Raw genomic sequence first — 19,457 nt, forward strand, 5'->3', positions numbered from 1 at the left:
GATGTGGGTCTGGCTTGTCAGGCTACATTTTCCCAGCATTTGGCTGGTAAATGGTGCTTGTTTTGAACCCTGCGCGTGGCCAAGACTATTTTTGCTGCCAGGCCATACGTAATATATGAGATGGACTGGATGAAGACTAGCCGAGTCCTGCCAATGGACAAGTATTCATGATGCATTCACATCAGGTGGGAAATAGTCTATATCCACTATGTTCCACTTCCGCGATTGTTCAGGTGTCGCCGGAAATTCCGCCAGATGTCAAACTTTTAGGCCGGATGTCTGTTACCTTCCTCTTTCTTTGTGTTGGCGTTCTAAACTCCGGTGGATTTATGAGGACTGGTTACCTGCAGCTAGCTAGACTATCTGTTCAATCTGAGTTTTCTGTTACATGACCAAAACTACTTTTGAACGTTCATGTTCCACCAAAACAAGTTCCTTCCCGAGGCTATTTAGCAGAGGCACCGTGGCTCCGTCTGGCGCCCATGACGATTGTGATTGGTTTAAAGGAACGCCAATAAACCAGAGCACGTTTTTCTCCCATCCCGGAATGCTGTGTGCACTAGTCAGACCCTCCTCCACAGCACTGTGGAGGAGGGTCTGGCCATGCGAGAATGGTGGCAAATAACATAAGATTCTTGTGTGGAAATACTGTGACTGCAGCATTTATGAGCTACTTGAGAAGAGTGTGGTGCCACAGCTTTGAGGACAGTTTCTGATTTCTCAAGTCTATGACTATGTACAACAAGCCCACATGTATGGTGAAAGAGGGACAGGTTGCTGGAATCATCCATACTGGTCATGAGGACATCCTTCCTAGGGCAAATCCAATGTAAGATGTGGAGAAAATCAAACATCACGATATTTTTATCGATATATATACTGCGACAGATATTTTAGATAAATAATGTGGATATATTGATGAAGTGGATAAAGACAAATATTACAACAGATAGGGCTTCGTACCAAGATCTATGCTACGTTTACACGTGGCTGGCTATTTTAATAAACGGACATTTCAACCTCTCCGTTTTCAAAAATAACATCGTGCACAGCTGTCAGTTTTCAGAAAAGTGTTTACATGTACCCGTGTATATATGCCGTCAATGCCGTCGAGAGCATGCCAAACCTGTAGGTGGCAGTGTAATGAGAAGCTCAAGCCCACGTTAGCCAATCAGAATCCCGAAAATAGCAACAACAGCAACGAATCACTTCCTTTCTCTTCTCTTCCTCACCTTCTCGGCTGCCTAAACCTCCGTTTGTCTCAGTTTACATGCAAACGAAGTTTTCCAAAATCTCCACTCTGGCCGGAGGTTTTAGAAAGACTCGTTTTCAGAGGCGAATTCTCCGTTTAACGAAGGTAAATGTCTCTGTTTTTCAAAATAACCATGTACGTGTAAACGGGGTATTAATAGTGCTGCTGATTGGCTGTTTAATTACACTTCGAGGAGGCAGGCAGGAAAATAAGCTCACCTGAGTGTTCTTGTATTCTGAGAGGCTTGACTACAGTGGGTGTCACATCTTTGTAAAGGAGCGTAATGTAAAATGTAATTTATTTTATTTATTTAAAAAAAAAAGTAGCGTTCAGAAACCGTTATCGAATTCCAGGTATCGGTAAACTTTTGAACGATACTCAGCCCTACAGCTGGAACAGTCTGCTAAGTTCAGAAAATGACATCACTTTACTGTAATGCAGCCTTTAAAACCAGGAAAAGACACCATCTATGACATTTTAGGATATCTAAAATCTAACAAGATATCCAGTCTCATATCAGGTTTTAATATCAATATATTGCCCAGCCCTAAATAGGGGTCAAAACCCAGTTATTTGAAGCAAAATTGCATTCAAAGCAAATATAAGGCTTCAGCAGTCTGCATTCGACAAAAGTGGACTGTGGATTTTGTTCACTTTCATTGTATTAGCTCTAGATTGGGATCTCTTGGGAAAGAGAGGAATGATTACAGCGACCGATGACTCAATGTACATGTGGGCATAACGTTTTAACGTAAGATGGACTTGAACAAAATCTAAATGTATCCATCAAAAGTGTAAAACCACAAGATCTATGATGGGTTGTGTCAAATCTTTGGTACTAAAGTGCTAAGTTTAAAAAAAAACAAAAAAAAAAAAAACAGATTGACTCCACACTGTACAGAAAAGAGGTGTTCCAGATGTGGATTTGGTTTGTGGTTGACACCTATGTTTGGTTTGCGTGGAAAGTAATGAAATGCGTCATGCATCCTCGTTGGATTAGTAAACACATTGGGACATATGCTCGGTTGCTTTCTTTCTGTAAGGGAGATGGAGAAGATCAAGATCATGTCTGTGTGTTAAAGTGCTGCAGTCAGAATGGGGTTAGCCTAGCTTAGCATAAAGACTGAAAGCAGAGAAACAGCTGGCCTGGCTCTGTCCAAAAAAATACATAATAACATAACCACAAGTCTAAAGCTCACTGATTAACACACTGTGTCTAATTTTTTGAACCAAACATGAACAGAAATGTAAAAACGACAATTTGTGATATATGGGGAAGTTACATGTTTGAACAATTTCTTGATTTTTTTTTTTCTTTTTGGGGCATTTCTGCCTTTATTCAATAGGAAAGCTGAGATATGAAAGGGGAGAGAGAGGGGGGAAGTGGCACAGGTTGGACTCGAACCCTGGATCTTCTGCGTCGAGGAGTAAACCTGCATATGTGCGCCCCGCTCTACCAACCGAGCCAACCGGCCACGGAACTATTTCTTGATTAACAACAGTTTATCCATCTTCCCAGCACTTCTGTGCGGCTATAGCACAGGTTGCCAAAGATAACAGTTGGTGTCACAGGTTTATGTTCCGTAAAGGCACCATGGTACCAAAGGACAAGACTCTGGGGAGGTGCAAACAGTCCGTGCTGTGGGTACGCGATCTGTGCTGCCCGCACGATCCAACATGCGCATATCGGATCGTGCGGGCAGCACAGATCGCGTACCGACACCTGCGCTAGGAAATAGTTACACCACGTTACTCACTTACCCCACCACCACCACTCATCTTTATTTCTCAGCAAAAAAAAGTCTGGCTGACAAGAAACCAAACACCAAAACCTGGGCTCAATGACCATAACTGGCAAGAGCTGGACACACTGTACTGAGGTGCTGAGCGGATGGATAACCTGTTTGTCAAGAAGTAGTTCCAGCACGTCACTACCCCCTCGAATAAAAAAACGATTTTACATTTCTGTTTGTGTACAGATTAAGCAAACGAGATATAAAATACTAATTAATGAGAGGTGTTGACAGGCATAGTTTTAGAACTTTGATAGTACCAGGCTAGCTGTTTCCCCAATGCTTTCAATCTTTATGCTAAGCTAGGTTTTCCACGTTCTGACCCCAGCTATGATCTTGTAGGGATAGTTTGGATCTTTTGAACTTCTCCATAGTCAGTGCATTAGCTACAGTAGAGGACAGTTTGGAGAAGCAGACCGGATTCCTGACACGGAAACTAAGCAATGTGCTGCTGTGGACGGGGGGAGGCAGCAGCTAAATGTATTTGAAAAAAAAAAAAAAAGGACCACCTAAAAAAATCACTATCAGTTTAAGTGGACGCTACATTTAGAATATTCTCACTGCTTTACCTTGCTGTCAGACAGCCCTTTACGACGGGGAAGTGAAGTTGTTAACTTTGCTCTCTTCAAAGCCACCACACTCCTTTGTCATTTTACCTCGCAGGACACAGGAGTTGCTGCTCTACCGCTGCCTCGTTAGTTGTATTTTTCTTAAAGTGTGGACTTTGGTGTTTAAAAAATGATTAAGGAACTAACAGAATTAACAAGCAAACGGATGGAGGCAGCGGTAGACCAGCAACTCCAGTGTTCTGCGAGGTAAAACGACCAATTCTGTTAGAGGAGTCTGGTTGCTTTGTAGAGAGCTGAATATAACGGCTTCACTTGTCAGATGGCAAGGGTAAAGCCTTAAAAATATTCTTAATATAGCGTCCACTTAAACTGATATTGATTTTTTGTTTTTAGGTGGGCCACAGCAGCACATTGCTTAGTTTCTGTGTCGGTACTCCTGCTTGTTTCTCCAGACTGTCCTCTACTGTAGCTCATACACTGACTATGGAGAAGCAGCTCATACAACCCCACTTTAAAAGATCCAAACTATCCCTACACACGAGTTAGATATCAACAACTCTGAGAAAGAAAATAAGCATATTTTCTCAAAAGTTTGAACTTGTCTAACTGAAATGATGTTATTTATTATGTAATCTTATTCTTTTTATTGTATGTTATGTTGTTTTATTACTTGTTGTAAAGCACTTTGCATACCTGTTGAATGCTGTAAGGTGCTAGAAATAAATAAATGTTGATTGATTGATTGATTGATGTTAACACTGCATATATAACTGAATGAATGTGTGTAAAATGGTCAGATCTACACAGAAGCAACCCAAAGTCTTGTTGCTAACCCAAAAGCCGGTCCGTGTTGTGTCCGACTCGTTGTTCCCAAGTCGGACCCGAGTCGAGCCCGGAATGGTCAGAGCTTCAGATGTCGTTGGACGGCGTGCCTTTGCTCTTGCGTCCGGGCAGAGGGAAGGCCGACTTGCTCTGGGGCTGCGTGAGGCGGCTGGTCAGCTGGGTGAAGGGCTCGATGAGCGAGTTGCGCTCGGCGACGCTCACCTCCCACAGCTTCACCTTCTCGCCCCGCGCCCACTGCTGCGCCGCCTCCTGGTCCACCTGGCGACGCTCCCGCAGGTCCGTCTTATTCCCCAGCACGATCACCGTCACCTGACAGACAGGTCCCTTTAGTTTACTTTGAACATGTTAAAAAACTAAACAAATAAAAGATACGCTCCTAAGAAGCTTTGTGCTGGGGAGAGACGTATATTATATGTGTTTATGGTGTTGTCATTTATACATATGGTTATTTGGTTTATGGTTTATTGTCTAATTTGTCACTGTGTTGTTGAATGATCGGCAATATTGTAGTTACTGTGTCATCTTGATTTTTTTCAGGGTGGGTGGTGATGACGGAAAGTGTGGGGGGGGGTGTTCATGTTGCGAGCTGTATGTTTACAAATTTTAATTTGAATTGTTAATCGCAAAAAGATAAATAAGGTGGGGGGGGCTACATGCAAAGGCAGTTGACCCATATGAATTAAAGCTAATTTTATTTTCTCAAAAAGGGAACCTTAGCCTTCTCATATCTTTATTTAGTGTTTCCGTGCCCCTTTATGTGCAAATTCTACTTGTTCACTACCTTTCACTACCTACACTGTGATGTGTTCAGGTAACAGAACAACGTACAGCTGCACAACACGGACACCGCCTGAAACTGAAACTACAGAAAGAGTTGTTGGTAACAATGAATATTTCAAATATCATAAATTATGTTCTACACGGTGTGGATGTTTGCCAATATGTAAAAAAAAAAGGCAGTAATGCATTTTGGGACGGAGCTGATATTCTCTGCACAGAGGCGACAGAGAACAGCACATATTATATGTAGGCATGGGCCGGATGCTGGATTCAAGGTATACCGCGGTTTTGAAAAAGTCAGTTTCAAAACCACTAAAAATTTTCGTCATACCGTTCCTGCATTTTTTTTATGAGACAGACAGTGCAGTTTAGAAACCCCTCTTCCTTAGCCTGATGTGGTCATACTCAGATTCTAGTGAGAATCTGAGTCTGACACTGCTCAATTGGGCTGGGATTATGGGGCATGTTTCAACCGAACCAGGAAAGAAAATCCCTCTGCACTCATTCGATAGACCTACAACCAATCAGAGCAACAGAGTATGTGACGTGTGTCGTAGGAAGGACGGCAAAAACATCTTTCCGATCGACAAATGTCTTGATCGCGGTTCTCCGTTCCTCTTTTGAAATGAATGCGCTGTCGATATCTTCTATAACAGACGTGATGGCGGAATCTACACATCTCAATTCTCCAGCGGCAGCCATCTTTGTTGTGAACAAATTCAACCCAAGCGCTCTTTGGTGACGTGGTTGATTATGTTACTGTTGATCATCTGTCCATCATCGTATAAAGCCCACCCTGACAATTTGATTGGTCCGAACAGCTCTGGTTGGAGCATAGTTGCTCCACAACTGATCAAGTCCAGACCGAACTTCCCGACCTCAAACGTTGTGGGCGGGGCTAAGTTCGGCTGGCATCCAGGCTACCTCTCCCTGCCAGTGTGCTTCAAAATAAAATACAGTGTGTTCAATGTCCCAGACATTTCAAAATAATACATTCAAAGCTGTAATGGCAACACCGCAATACCGTGAAACCGTGAGATTGTTGCTGAAAGTTATCATACCATCAGAATACCATACCAGCCCATGCCTAATTACTGTATATGAATGGTGGTTAAAGCATACTTTGTCCCAGCCACACCTCTTTCTTATCTCTGGACTTGTCTATTTCCTTCTTCAGGACGTCCACCTTCTTGAAAGACTCCAAGCTGTCGACGCTGTAGACGAGCACGAAGCCGTCCGCCACCGAGTAGTAGTGTTTGGGGAGGTCCTGTCCATCGTGGAGGCCTTTGGTGTCATAAAGCCTCAGCTGTTCCTTCACACCGCGGTCTGTTTCCACGGAGGCCACATACACATCCTCCTGGGTCTCACTGGACTCAGAGCCTGGAAAATACACAACACCACCTTCAGAAAACCAAGGACGGTACACTTCCATCGGCAGGGTTCAACGTTCAAAGGTTCAAAATTCTACTGGCTCAAATCAGTGTTAGTGTAGTACACATTACACTAAATATCAAATTTTAATATATAATTAATACATCTCTGTAGTGCAGTACACACGCACTACACACTGTAGTGTGTAGTGCAGACTCTGTACTACACACTACACTACACTACATATTACATTTAAATAATAATAAATAATTCATAAATAACCAGCTTTTCAAAATAACAGCTGCAATGTGCAATTTTAAAGCAGCCATATTATGCTCATTTTCAGGTTCATAATTGTATTTTAAGGTTGTACCAGAATAGGTTTACAAAAAAACATAACATTTTTGTTGTACTGCAGTGCTCTCTCTCACTGCTGCAGATCCTCTTTTCAGCTGGTCTCTGTTTTAGCTACAGACTGAGACCTCTTTTCTTCTTCTTCTTCTGTACTATCTTTGATTGCACTTGCACATGTGCAGTAGCTCAGATGTAGATCATGTCAGCTAGCTAGCTCCATAGACAGTAAAAGAAAGGCTGTTTCTACAACTTCGGTCAGTTACAAGGCAGGATTAGCTGGGAGACTTCTAAATGAGGGCGCACATGTAAGTAGTTCTTTTGTAGATTATGGTGAACTTGTGTGTGTTGTAGCAGTGCTTTGCTATTGAGAACGAGGTAGCATGCTAGCGTTAGCATGCTAGCGTTAGCATTAGCATGCTAACGCTAATGCTAACTACGAGCTAATGGTTGCGGTTAGCCTGCTCATTTCGGCTTGTGAGGTCACAAGCCGTGCCGATTTTGAACAGCTCACCCAGAGACTGAAGGCAGGACACATTCAGAAACCGTATCTCACTCTAAACAGCATGGATGGATTTTTTTCAAAGTTTGTATGTGTGTGGAAGCACCAGAGACACAACATAACACCCCAAATCCCAGAAAAAGTGATTTTTTCATAATATGGGCACTTTAAGCTCATGAAACTATTTTCAAAAAAAGTGCTATAACAATTTTACTGGCATTGCTCCCATTATCCTCCATGACACGCACTCGTCCACTTTGCCCGACAACTCTTCTCCAAAACCAACAGCTCTGAGATAACAGAGCTCAGCCCATAGCTTCACATGCGTGTGAATGAAAGAAATGAAAGTATGACACGTCATTTCACTGTGTGTAACTACGCTAACTGTGTGTTGTGAACCGCGTGTAGTGATTAAAACAAACGGACAACAGCTGTGTCTCAAAGACCGGTGTTTCGGTTTAACGAGAGACCATGTTAACTGGCGACCGTCAGCCAAATGCGTCTGCTGTTGTCGTAGTGACGACAGCTGTTCAAAACGGGAAGAGAATACGTAGCTGTCAGCGTGAATGCCGTTTTGTTAAGCTGTCATTAAAATGTTAAAACATAACGACGTTTACGTTACCTCTCTGATTTGTCTTGGGAGTCTTGTCTGAGGAAACTTGTCAGTCGCGTTGTTAGCAGCGTTTAGCTTGCTGTTAAGGAAAACAGGAAGACAGCGTTGCTCTTCCTGTTACAATGTTTATAATCTAATACGTTTTATTGAATAGACCTATTAGTCTTCAGAGCTTGTGTTAAGTAAACACATGTCACGTAGAAAACTATTTAGCCCTTTTAAAAGTAGAAAATAAATTAATAAACAACTTGGATTCGAACTTGTGCCATTGTGGGAAAATATAAACGACTTAGCAGTATAACACACTGCACCATCACATCGCATTGTTAACTTGTGGGAATGGCATGATATGAACTCAAACGTCACACAGAGTCGCTGAAAATCAGGAGGCTAGATCAAGTTGTGACCATACCCCACTGCATGCAAATAACTGACAAGCTGCTCTTGCTCAGAAATTGTCTTTAGTTTGTTTGATTCCCCCAACATGCACATGTCTTGTCTGTTTGTCCATGGTAAGCACATTGAAATAAAATTGAAACTCAAATGTCCATCTCTGATAAACCAAATAATAAATCAATAAATAAACAAATTTCACGGGATTCGACCTCGTGCCATTGTGGAGGAAAAAACAAGAGACAACAGACCAACTTAGTGCGCCACAGGCTCTACAACAAATCCAGGTAAGTATAGCATTAAAATACCTCATATATCGTATCTTGAAAACAGGAGGCAGCCAGATCAAGTTGTGACCACACCATCCATGTACATAAGACCATTTTGTTATTTTACTGGTTTCCAACACAAATAACAGCCATTTAAAACCAGAATAAATATGGATATACTGAGTGAACCATATAGACAGATATGTACAGTGTGTAACATAAGAATAGTACAGTGCATGGACAAACAGACAAGACATGTGCATGTTGTGGGAATCAAACAAACTAAAGACAATTTCTGAGCAAGAGCAGCTTGTCAGTTATTTGCATGCAGTGGGGTATGGTCACAACTTGATCTAGCCTCCTGATTTTCAGCGACTCTGTGTGACGTTTGAGTTCATATCATGCCATGCCCACAAGTTAACAATGCGATGTGATGGTGCAGTGCGTTAGACTGCTAAGTCGTTTATATTTTCCCACAATGGCACGAGTTCGAATCCAAGTTGTTTATTAATTTATTTTCTACTTTTAAAAGGGCTAAATAGTTTTCTACGTGACATGTGTTTACTTAACACAAGCTCTGAAGACTAATAGGTCTATTCAATAAAACGTATTAGATTATAAACATTGTAACAGGAAGAGCAACGCTGTCTTCCTGTTTTCCTTAACAGCAAGCCACATTCAAAACGCGACTGACAAGTTTCCTCAGACAAGACTCCCAAGACAAATCAGAGAGGTAACGTAAACGTCGTTATGTTTTAACATTTTAATGACAGCTTAACAAAACGGCATTCACGCGGACAGCTACGTATTCTCTTCCCGTTTTGAACAGCTCTCGTCACTACGACAACAGCAGACGCATTTGGCTGACGGTCGCCAGTTAACATGGTCTCTCGTTAAACCGAAACACCGGGCAACAGCCGGGATGTTGAGAATCCACGCGCGAGAGGTGATGGATAGTTCCAGTCACTTCGTCATGTATTCACTTCGTTGAAACAAGAGAAGAAAGCCTCACTGATGTGAAAAACAGGACAGAGAAACATATAGAAATGTTCTCTGCCCACCGTATGCCAACACTCGGGTAAGTCCACTCACCCCGTCTCTGCCCGGGCATGCCCCGGCTGCCGCACATTTGTTGACAAACTCCGACGCACACGCGACGGTGAAATGGCGATTGTTCTCACAGACACATGCGCGATATCAACTGGCTAGTTATCCTCCAGACAGCGACGGACCACGTCTCTTTTTCTTTCTCTCATTTCGGCCGTGTGGCGCGCGTGCCCGCTCGCGGTGTAAGCGCGTCCGCGCTATTGTCCGAGATGCACTTGACGGCCTTTTGTGCAGCGGACTTTTTTTTTTTTTTTTTTTGGACGACCTAGTTAAGGCGGTAGGGTTCCCCAGCTTAGGCGGCCGCACGAGCTGTAAAGTGCTGGGGGAAACCCTGTTGTGATTCTCGAAGTATTGCGTTTTCATAGTATTGAGTATAGTGATTTACTTTTCCTTCTTTAACAAAAAACAAAGTTGAATTATACACTTGTAGAGACAATATATCATGAGACATTTCTAAAAACTAAGTTTCCTTAGAAGTCAGTCTGACATTTATTTACTTTGTAAAGAAGAACATAACATGGATCTTCTGCATTTTCTGCTTTCAGTCTGTTTTGCTGGAAATGGTTATGATGTAGTTGCCATCAGCAGTACCGTATAAACTGAACATATTAAGGTAAATCATATATATATATATATATATATATATATATATATATATATATATATATATATATATATTTTGATTCTAGGGAAAAAATTGATTTTAAAAATCCTCGCAAAAAAATCAGGATACATACGATTTTTGATTTTATTTTTCCCACCCCTAGAAACCGTTATAAATTTCAATGAGACATTGAGAAAAACTGTCGTCAACCACATCAAGGTGATCTAAATTAGAGCCACAAAATGCCCCATACATTGAACCCATATGAATCCACGCTTGACCTGTCTGTATAATCAATCAATCAAAACATTCATATTGATTCCCGAGGGGAAATTTCAGTTCATTACATATGCTCTATGAGAAATTATAAGGACAAATAGAAATAAGAATTAAATTAGAATGAGAAATCATGAGAAAAACAACATAGGAGTTAGAAATATATATGTTGTTACAACCCAGCTCGTAAGGGGAAAGGGAAGGCGTTTTCGGTGAAGTTCTTTATTGGTGAGAGAGTTTTGGTGATTTAACTAAAATCGGGTACACAAACTACAAAAAGGAAAAAGGGCCTGTGGGTGCTGCCTAAAACAAAGAAACATATATAACTGAAAGAGGACTCTTTGAATTAAGAGCAAAATGACTAAACTACAAACAAACATAGAAACAAAACCTCCCTAATCCAGTGTTTCCCCCAGTGTATTGCAAGTCTGGTAGCCCACCAGGCCTAAGATTCCCCCGACCAGGCGGGGAAGACATTTTTTAAACTAGTTAGAGCTGGGCGGCTCGGTTGGAAACTTAAGACATAGTCATATTTCCAAATCTCCAGTTAGCTTTTAGCACTGACTTCATTTAGGGCCCTATGAAATCTGTCTGATAGCTTTTTTGAAATTCTCAATTTCACGATTCCGTCCATGATTCTGTTATCACAGACAGAAAACTATTGGGCTCTACATTAATGCTGCCATCAGTTAGCCAGGCCCTCGTCAAAAAAAAGACACTCGCCACCGGACTACTTTTCTGGGGGAAATCTTGTAATCAGACCAACGTTAAAACCAATATAAGTAAAACAGCAGCCCTGAACCTAGTGCAACTAACACAAAATACCTACAGTTTTTACCAGGCCCCGGGTGGGTAATCGGGAGAATTCCAGGTGGGCTGCTTCACTTTTGGGCCAGTCGAGGATTTTTTTTGTTGTTGACTTTCGTCACATTAGTCTATCTTCTCTTAAAGTAGGCTACACACGTTCCGCATTCTGATACCGCAGCCTCTGCATGGTTGTACCATGTGAGGGAGTTCTCATAGACTTTGCAAATATTGATAACAAAACTCAAGCTTGATCTGTGAAGGCAGTAAAATGACCTCTTAATTCTTTTTTTTGTAGCTTCTGAGCAGCAGATAAGCCAGTCCCCCGCTGAAAATGATGAGCCCGAAATTTGCAATGAGGAGGCCATGACTACAGGGACAGGTAGAGAGGATACCAGAGTAGACAATATGAATTAAAGTTATTTCATGTAAGAAAGAGCAGTATATGACAGTACATGAAACCAGTGCACTGCTTAGGCGGCTACTGATGCTGTAGATGCTATTCGCAATGTAACTGTAACTGTACCGTGAATTGAACTGTAGCCTAAACATTAGTTCAATATGCCTCTTTGTGAAAGAGTGGGATACATTTCAAATGCTTTATTTCTTTCTTTCTTTCTTCTTTTGTTAATTTATCAACCTATCCTTGTGAAATAGTGGAATATTTTTGTTAACTTCTCAGCTTAAGTGAATTATTATTCAACCTTTACATTATTTGTTGAACCATGGTATTAATAAAAACTACAGGGTAGTAAGAGCTGAACTGTTGCTTCATTTATCCAATTTCCACCACCATGGAAAAAGTGGGTCAGTCTTGGGCCTGAAACTCCCAGGCTGAAAAGTGGCCCCACTCCGGCCCTGGTTTTTACAACTAAAGCCTGGCCCAGTCTCCCAGGTAGGTCTCACCACAAAGTACCTCAAACTCAGCACACAACGGTTCGTAACGTAGGGGATTTATATATACAAGGATAATTTGCATCTTTTCATCAGCTACAACAAAAAAATGGTTTACCCAAACACCATTTATTCAGATTCTTTCAAGTAAGAACACATCTTCCTCAGTTTGAGAAAGCAGGGCCAGATAAGTTGGATGATTGCCTAGGTGAGTTAGAGAGGTCAGATCACAATATATCCTGTTTATATGATAAGTTGCAGGAGATGAGCCGCCCAACTACTGCTACTGTTAAAGCAGATTGGGAAAAGGAGTTGGGTACGAACATACAAAATGACCTATGGGACGAGTGTTTAGCATATATCCACAAGTGCTCCATAAACGCACGTCACTGTCTAATACAGTTTAAAATCCTATATAGGCTACATTATTCCAAAGAAAGACTTTATAGGATCTTCCCTGAGCTCTCTCCTCTGTGTGAAAAATGTGACACTCGTGTTGGTGATTTACTTCATAGTTATGTTCTCTGTTGCAAAATACAAGGTTACTGGAGTGATATCTTTAGTTTCATGTCAAAAGTGTTAAAGGGATATCCAATGAAGCAAAGAGACTGACACTGGCGCAACAGCGCTTCCTGGCATATGGAATTCTCACTGCAAAGAATTGTATCCTCTTATAATGGAAAAAGAAAGAGGGACCAACACTGAAGATATGGCTCACGGAGATGATGGACACACTCTACCTTGACAGGATCCGGTTCCTCCTTAAGGACAAACTAAAAGACTTTAAAAGAGAACATTTGCGACCTTTGGAATCTTATCTTACAAGACAAGCAGTTTCCTGATCGCAGTCCAGGGTGGGTTATTGCGGGATTAGGGCCTCTCATTTGTTGGTTGTTTTTTTTTTTTTCTTTTTTTAATTTATCCTTATTTCCATTCCTTATTTTTGTTTGTATACTGTAAAAAATAAGCACTGTAATAACAATTTTGTAACTTGATTTTTGAAATTGAGCTTCATAGTAAAAAATATTTGAAACAATCTCTCAAGTACTTGACATTCAATTAGAAAATGAATGAATGAAAATTAAAATATGTGCATTATACGAAAAATGTATAGCATCAACATAAGATGTATTAGGTAAAAAAATATAACATGTTAAAAAAGTACGAATACTACTATAATATATAAAACAGTGTAAACAACTATATAAATAAAAATAGTGCAGCTATGTTATTTTTCTCATGACTCGTGTCGTTCTCAGTGCAGTACTTACCTACAGAGTGATTTCCGTACAGCAACTGTTCCAGTATGGCAGTTTTTCCAACAGCTGCCTGGCCACACACCACAACTTTACAGCCTTTTCCCATTTCGAGCCTAAAATGTATGAACACAAAACACCATATTAATTGTATTGTCTCATATGGCATATCTTAGACGTGCTAAAATAACATTATCATCTACAAGAGCTTCTCTAGAACCGCGCAAAACAACTGTGATTCTATCCTGAGCGTTGGCTCGCTATGACAGCGTTTTGTTGTTTAGCCTTGCTAGCTAACAGGCTAGACGGAGCAACTCATACTGCGCCATGTAAATACACCAGTAAACGACCCAGCTACGAGCCCCACTCTGTTCATTAACGTTACTGGTACATTCTGCTAAAGCTTCTTACTTAAATCAGGACGATAACTAGCCTCTATCAAGTCTTTAAACGTAGCATCACAGCCAGTGTATCCATTCTGCTCTGCTAGCGATAAGATTTATTTTGTCACTGCGCATGCGTGACTGAGTTAATTCACACCCCTATGATTCAAACCAGAGTCAAACTATGTTCACACCACAAAAAAATAAAATAAGTAATAATTATTATTATTGATAATAATGATAATTATAATAATGGTCTCATAACAATACCACCACTACTACTACTACTACTACTACTACTACTACTAATAATAATAATAATAATAATAATAATAATAATAATAATAATGTAACTGCATAAGTTGTGTATTATAATAATGTATTGGCTGAATAGTTGTTCACGTGCTTACACTGATCCACTGTTGTTATATTGTGTAAACTATACTATCACAATTAAAATGACAGAAATCAACAATAATAGTAAGTGTCAACATAATTAGAAATATGCATAGTGCATGTAAATATTATGTTGTAAATGTAATATTATTACACAATAAATTATATAGCATAAGATTATTAACTCAAAAATCGTCTGATTATTAAAAATGATTATTAATATTATTATTAATATATATATATATATATATATATATATATATATATATATATATATATATATATATATATAGAGTTTGGATTAATAGATCAATATACACAAAATGTCTGTTTTTTGGCTAGACTCTACTGTGATTACCTCGTAGACTGTATATAAAACTGGGTGATTACATTATATTGTATAATTACTTTTGAATTGAAATTTTAAAATAGAGCACGTGTTTGATTCTCGTAATTACCGCAAAAGTATCATTACGTGTAGAAAAAAAAAAATTAAGAAACAAACGAAGACTACATTACCCATGTGCACAACAGAGGAAATGCGTCACAGTCGTTTTCATAAGGCATGCTGGGTACGTACCCTCTCTCTTTCCGGCTGGTACGCCATCATGTAAGCGAGTTTTTCTATGCATTTCTACACAACGTAATCCATTAAAATCATTATGAATATGCTTTCATCGGTCTGTTTGGCTTAGGACGTAGTTTAGCGAATTAACAACGATCCCATGCGCCTTGATTAGTTTTTGAGAAACATTGTTAGAAACACTTATTATTGCCCTGTTTTAATGGTGCTGAGATGCAGTCGGATCTAGTAGCCATTGCCACAGCCGGCCGCAGTAGTAAAGCTAATGTGTTGGTACCATGCTGTCTTGTTATTTGTGTAATAAAGTTGCTAGAGTCTTCGCTTTTTAACCCATTTAAAAACGACATATGCAATTTGTTATTTCTGGGGTAACGTTAATGCTAGCAACATTCTGGTGAAGCCAGAGTGAGATGCTACACGGCCAACATTAGCATGCTAACGTTAGCTGTATTTCTAGCCAGCTTTCTAACAAGCATGGAGATTCTGTACTATTACCACTTGTACATTTTTACCGTATGCTTTAACATGTAGACACCTGGGTCGTCTTAATGTGTATTAACGTCGCTTTAGAGGTTATGGAGACAATGGGGAAATCATGGCTGTCTGGAAACGGTTAACGTTAGAATGGCCTCACTGTATATGAATGTATGGAGTCTCAGTGGTCTTGAACCATGTTCTATTAAGACTTAAGAGTTACAGGTTTGAAATTGACTTATCTAAAAGACAGCTCATCACTTTATAACCTGAATAGGTAGCAGCTAGCCAAATTATTGGCTTACCGGCGCTCACATGGTAGACGATTGCAACTGTAATTTGTTTTCTATAAATGTTGCTCAGCTTGACTGTCTCAGGTTGTTTTAGGATATACGTGCAGTTTAGTGTCCCAAATTCCCCATACAATGTCCTTAATTATGAACCTGCTGAACCACCTGTGCTACCTTTAACCTGTCTCAAATAAGACCATCAGTTTTTGGAAAATAATTTGGGACACTAAACTGAATGTAAGCCTATTATAGATTGAACTGCAGATGCTGGCTGCATGTTATCCAATATGAATCCTGTATTGTGGAATCCTTATATGCATCATGTTTTAAAACAAGCTATGAGTTGATACCAAATGTTTAACTTGCACACTGGTGTTTTTTTTTCTTCAGATAAGTCAACATGGGAGCATATAAGTATATGCAGGAGTTGTGGCGCAAGAAGCAGTCCGATGTGATGCGCTTCCTGCTCCGTGTCCGCTGCTGGCAGTACCGTCAGCTGTCCAACCTCCACCGCGCTCCTAGACCCACCAGACCTGACAAGGCTCGTAGACTGGGCTACAAGGCCAAGCAGGGTGAGTGCTGAGCCCAGAGTTTGTGCTTCTGCACACGTGTGATCGGTCATCGCCTTTCCTTGCTAATCAGGCCTTTTTGTTTTATTCAAACAGGCTACGTTGTGTACCGCGTCCGCGTGCGCCGTGGAGGCCGTAAACGCCCTGTGCCCAAGGGTGCTACCTATGGCAAGCCAGTGCACCATGGCGTCAACCAGATCAAGTTTGCCCGCAGTTTGCAGTCAACTGCTGAGGTATGTTCATGATAGACTTTGGCTCTAAGGCCAACAATCAGACATGTTAGTGTACACTGTAAGTGTATTTGTTTTATTCTGTGGTTAATGCCCCATGTACAGCACTTTGGTCAGTGCAAGCTGTTTTTAAATGTGCTATAAAAATAAATTTTACTTATCTTTTTGCTGGTTTGCCGATTCTTCAGATGAGCTTTAGATGACAGTGTGTACTGCACCTGAAATAGATTTATTCATGTGTTACCCATTCTGACTGCAAATGCTAACACAATGAATGGGTAGCAACATGTTCCCATGTGCCCTGTCAAACTCACAAAAATACATTGGGTGGCTGAAGTTAGAGGATCTGCTCCTCTGTGGGTCAGAACTGATAAGTATGGTGCACTCAATTTTGTAGCAGGCAATGCTTTGTGATTTTGCATATAGGAAGTGCAGCACACTTATTAAATAATCATTGGAATATTATTTGAAATAATCCCTATGTGTGGAGAGTGCTGTCCAAGTCTCGCCTCACAATTCACAAGTGACGTTTTCAAAAATGTTAGTGGAAACGAGTTGGGAAATGTAATTCCTGATTTGATTTAGTAATGGGTTGCTGACACCAAAACAAAGTTGTAATGCCTCTGAACCCACACACAGGTGATTTCAGTTGTTCTGGCTGATTAGACTTCTGCTCAGGGTGAAGGTGGGCCGGAGCTTAGATGGGAATTTATTCAGTCACAAATCTTTCCTACCAATAAGAATGATAGAAGTGTAATTTTCCCTGCCCTTAAAGGTACAACAAGCTAACAAGAGACTCAAGAAGATGTCAATTAATCAGTCTAAACACACCCGCACAGTTGTAAGAAGAGGTCTAATCAGCCAGGTTAAATGAAAACACTCTTCATGGTGTTCAGGGCCTTTAATATATAATGTGACTGCCTGACAAACTCACAACTTGCATATGGATCTGATGACATTTTCACCACAGTTCATACACAAAAGGAATGGTGTTGACAGGTGTTTTTCAAAGAAACATTTTGACTTGTCACTGTAGGAAAAGCACAGGTGGCTGAAATCCATGTATCAGTGTAAGGGTCCTGGTACTGTGCACGATGGCGCACTGACCAGAATTACTGGGACACTTAATTAGAAATAGGCCTTTTGTTAATATTACACTGGTTTGGGGTCTACTGTCTCATAGCCACATTGTTTATGAACACTGCAGTCTAATGCTTAGCAATAACCCCACAGTACCAGGATGGAACAATGCAGGCAGTTATTGAAGCTGAACAGATGCTAGTTTAGATGTAGTTTTCTGACAGGTTCTTACTCTGTAGGATGGCTGATTTTGGCTGAGGTCCACAAACATAGCAGGAAAAAGGGCTTAAAACGCAACTTGCTAGTGGAAAGTTTGCACTAGGCGCACCCTTTAAATTTAGTTTTAATATTGTTTTTAACTGATTAGTATTAATGGAGGGGGGGGGGGGGGGGGCGATCTGGGTTGTATGTATCTACAATCCCTATCTTCTTGGGTGGCACTAAGCCCTGGATGCAGCGGTGTCCTTGTAAATAGATGGCAAAAGGGGAGAGTCAGGCTTTATCCCAGCACTGCATCTGGTAAACCAGACTGTCACTACTGATGGAAAGTTGTCATAAATGGAACTTGCTGGTGTGAATTGTAATGTATACATATTGTAGAGAATTTTCATGAAATATTAAGATGGACTTGAAGGTCTCCTCTGGTAAACAGGGATTTACTGTTGTCAGTTTGCCCTTTTTTTGTGTAATCCCATACCAGCAGGGTTGGTAAATGTGCGCATGTTGTCTCCAGTTTATTGGCATCTTTTTATAGGGTTTTGGGGGGTTCAAATCGCATTTCTTGCTGTCACTGGGAGCTGCCAAAGCAGAGTTGCTTTTGCAGCTTTAAGTCGGTGCCGTATATTACCCTGTTAGATTGTTTTGTTTAATTATTAGACTTGATTGTCCAGTTAGAAACATTGATTTAATATGTATTTATTTTTTCTTCCTAGGAGCGTGCTGGCCGTCACTGTGGAGGCCTGCGAGTGCTTAGCTCCTACTGGGTGGGTGAGGACTCCACCTACAAGTTCTTTGAGGTGATTCTGATCGACACCTTCCACAAGGCCATCAGACGCAACCCAGACACCCAATGGATCACAAAGGCTGTGCACAAGCACAGAGAGATGCGTGGCCTGACATCTGCAGGAAAGAAGAGCCGTGGCCTGGGCAAGGGCCACAAGTTCCACCTGACCATCGGAGGCTCCCGCCGTGCTGCCTGGAAGAGGCGCAACACCATGCAGCTGCACCGCTATCGTTAGAGCCCGTCTGTACATTTAAACGAATAAAAGTCCTTTTTATGGTGACAATCCTGTCTGCGGTCTGGTTCATTCAGCTGTTAGAATATTAAACAAAGCTCCACTGGGGTTTGACTGATCATACCATCAGATCAGTGTGAATAAATCTTATCTTTAATAAGCTTTGGTAAAGGACTGTAGTAATGGATGCTATAATGCTCACCTATACATCCCTTCAGGTGATTTCACTGACTGGAGCTCTAGGACTTTGACTGAGTACCCTCCCTCACTGTCCTGCTTGTATTTGCCAGGGCAGGACAAATTACACATTTATTATGTTCTAGTATATAGATAAATGACCTCGGAATTCCTATTAAAGCTCCACCTGACTAGAGATCTAATCACCCTTAAGTGGAACCACCTGTGTGGGTGTGCACTGTGCATGGCCTGTAAGTACTATGAAGTATTGAATGAATGACAAGGTGCTGTTCCACAGTTTGAAGAATACAGAATTGTGTACCAGTTATTTCGATGTAAATAACGTCGACTGTGCGCCTTTGT

At 40.8% G+C, this 19,457-nt stretch overlaps 2 protein-coding genes across 3 annotated transcripts; one reads left to right on the forward strand and one right to left on the reverse strand.

Annotated features, from left to right (window-relative positions):
- Nucleotides 1-1,566: 1,566 nt before the first annotated feature.
- nkiras1 (NFKB inhibitor interacting Ras-like 1) lies at nucleotides 1,567-14,211 on the reverse strand. 2 transcript variants are annotated; one of them, XM_035993256.1, is made up of 5 exons: nucleotides 14,089-14,211; nucleotides 13,693-13,793; nucleotides 6,376-6,617; nucleotides 4,505-4,766; nucleotides 1,567-4,267 (listed from the first exon to the last, which is right to left on the reverse strand). In XM_035993256.1, the coding sequence occupies exons 2-4, from the start codon at nucleotides 13,784-13,786 to the stop codon at nucleotides 4,524-4,526; spliced, it is 579 nt and encodes a 192-aa protein (XP_035849149.1). In that variant the 5' UTR covers nucleotides 13,787-13,793; nucleotides 14,089-14,211; the 3' UTR covers nucleotides 1,567-4,267; nucleotides 4,505-4,523. The 2 variants fall into 2 exon arrangements, with proteins under 2 accessions (XP_035849149.1, XP_035849150.1); XM_035993257.1 differs by having other exon boundaries at nucleotides 14,017-14,193.
- Nucleotides 14,212-16,163: 1,952 nt separating this feature from the next.
- rpl15 (ribosomal protein L15) lies at nucleotides 16,164-18,968 on the forward strand. Its single transcript, XM_031279123.2, has 3 exons — nucleotides 16,164-16,375; nucleotides 16,469-16,605; nucleotides 18,615-18,968. The coding sequence occupies exons 1-3, from the start codon at nucleotides 16,204-16,206 to the stop codon at nucleotides 18,918-18,920; spliced, it is 615 nt and encodes a 204-aa protein (XP_031134983.1). The 5' UTR covers nucleotides 16,164-16,203; the 3' UTR covers nucleotides 18,921-18,968.
- Nucleotides 18,969-19,457: the final 489 nt, after the last annotated feature.

Source organism: Sander lucioperca, chromosome 16 (genome assembly GCF_008315115.2).
Source record: "Sander lucioperca isolate FBNREF2018 chromosome 16, SLUC_FBN_1.2, whole genome shotgun sequence".
NCBI classification, from domain to species: Eukaryota; Metazoa; Chordata; class Actinopteri; order Perciformes; family Percidae; genus Sander; species Sander lucioperca.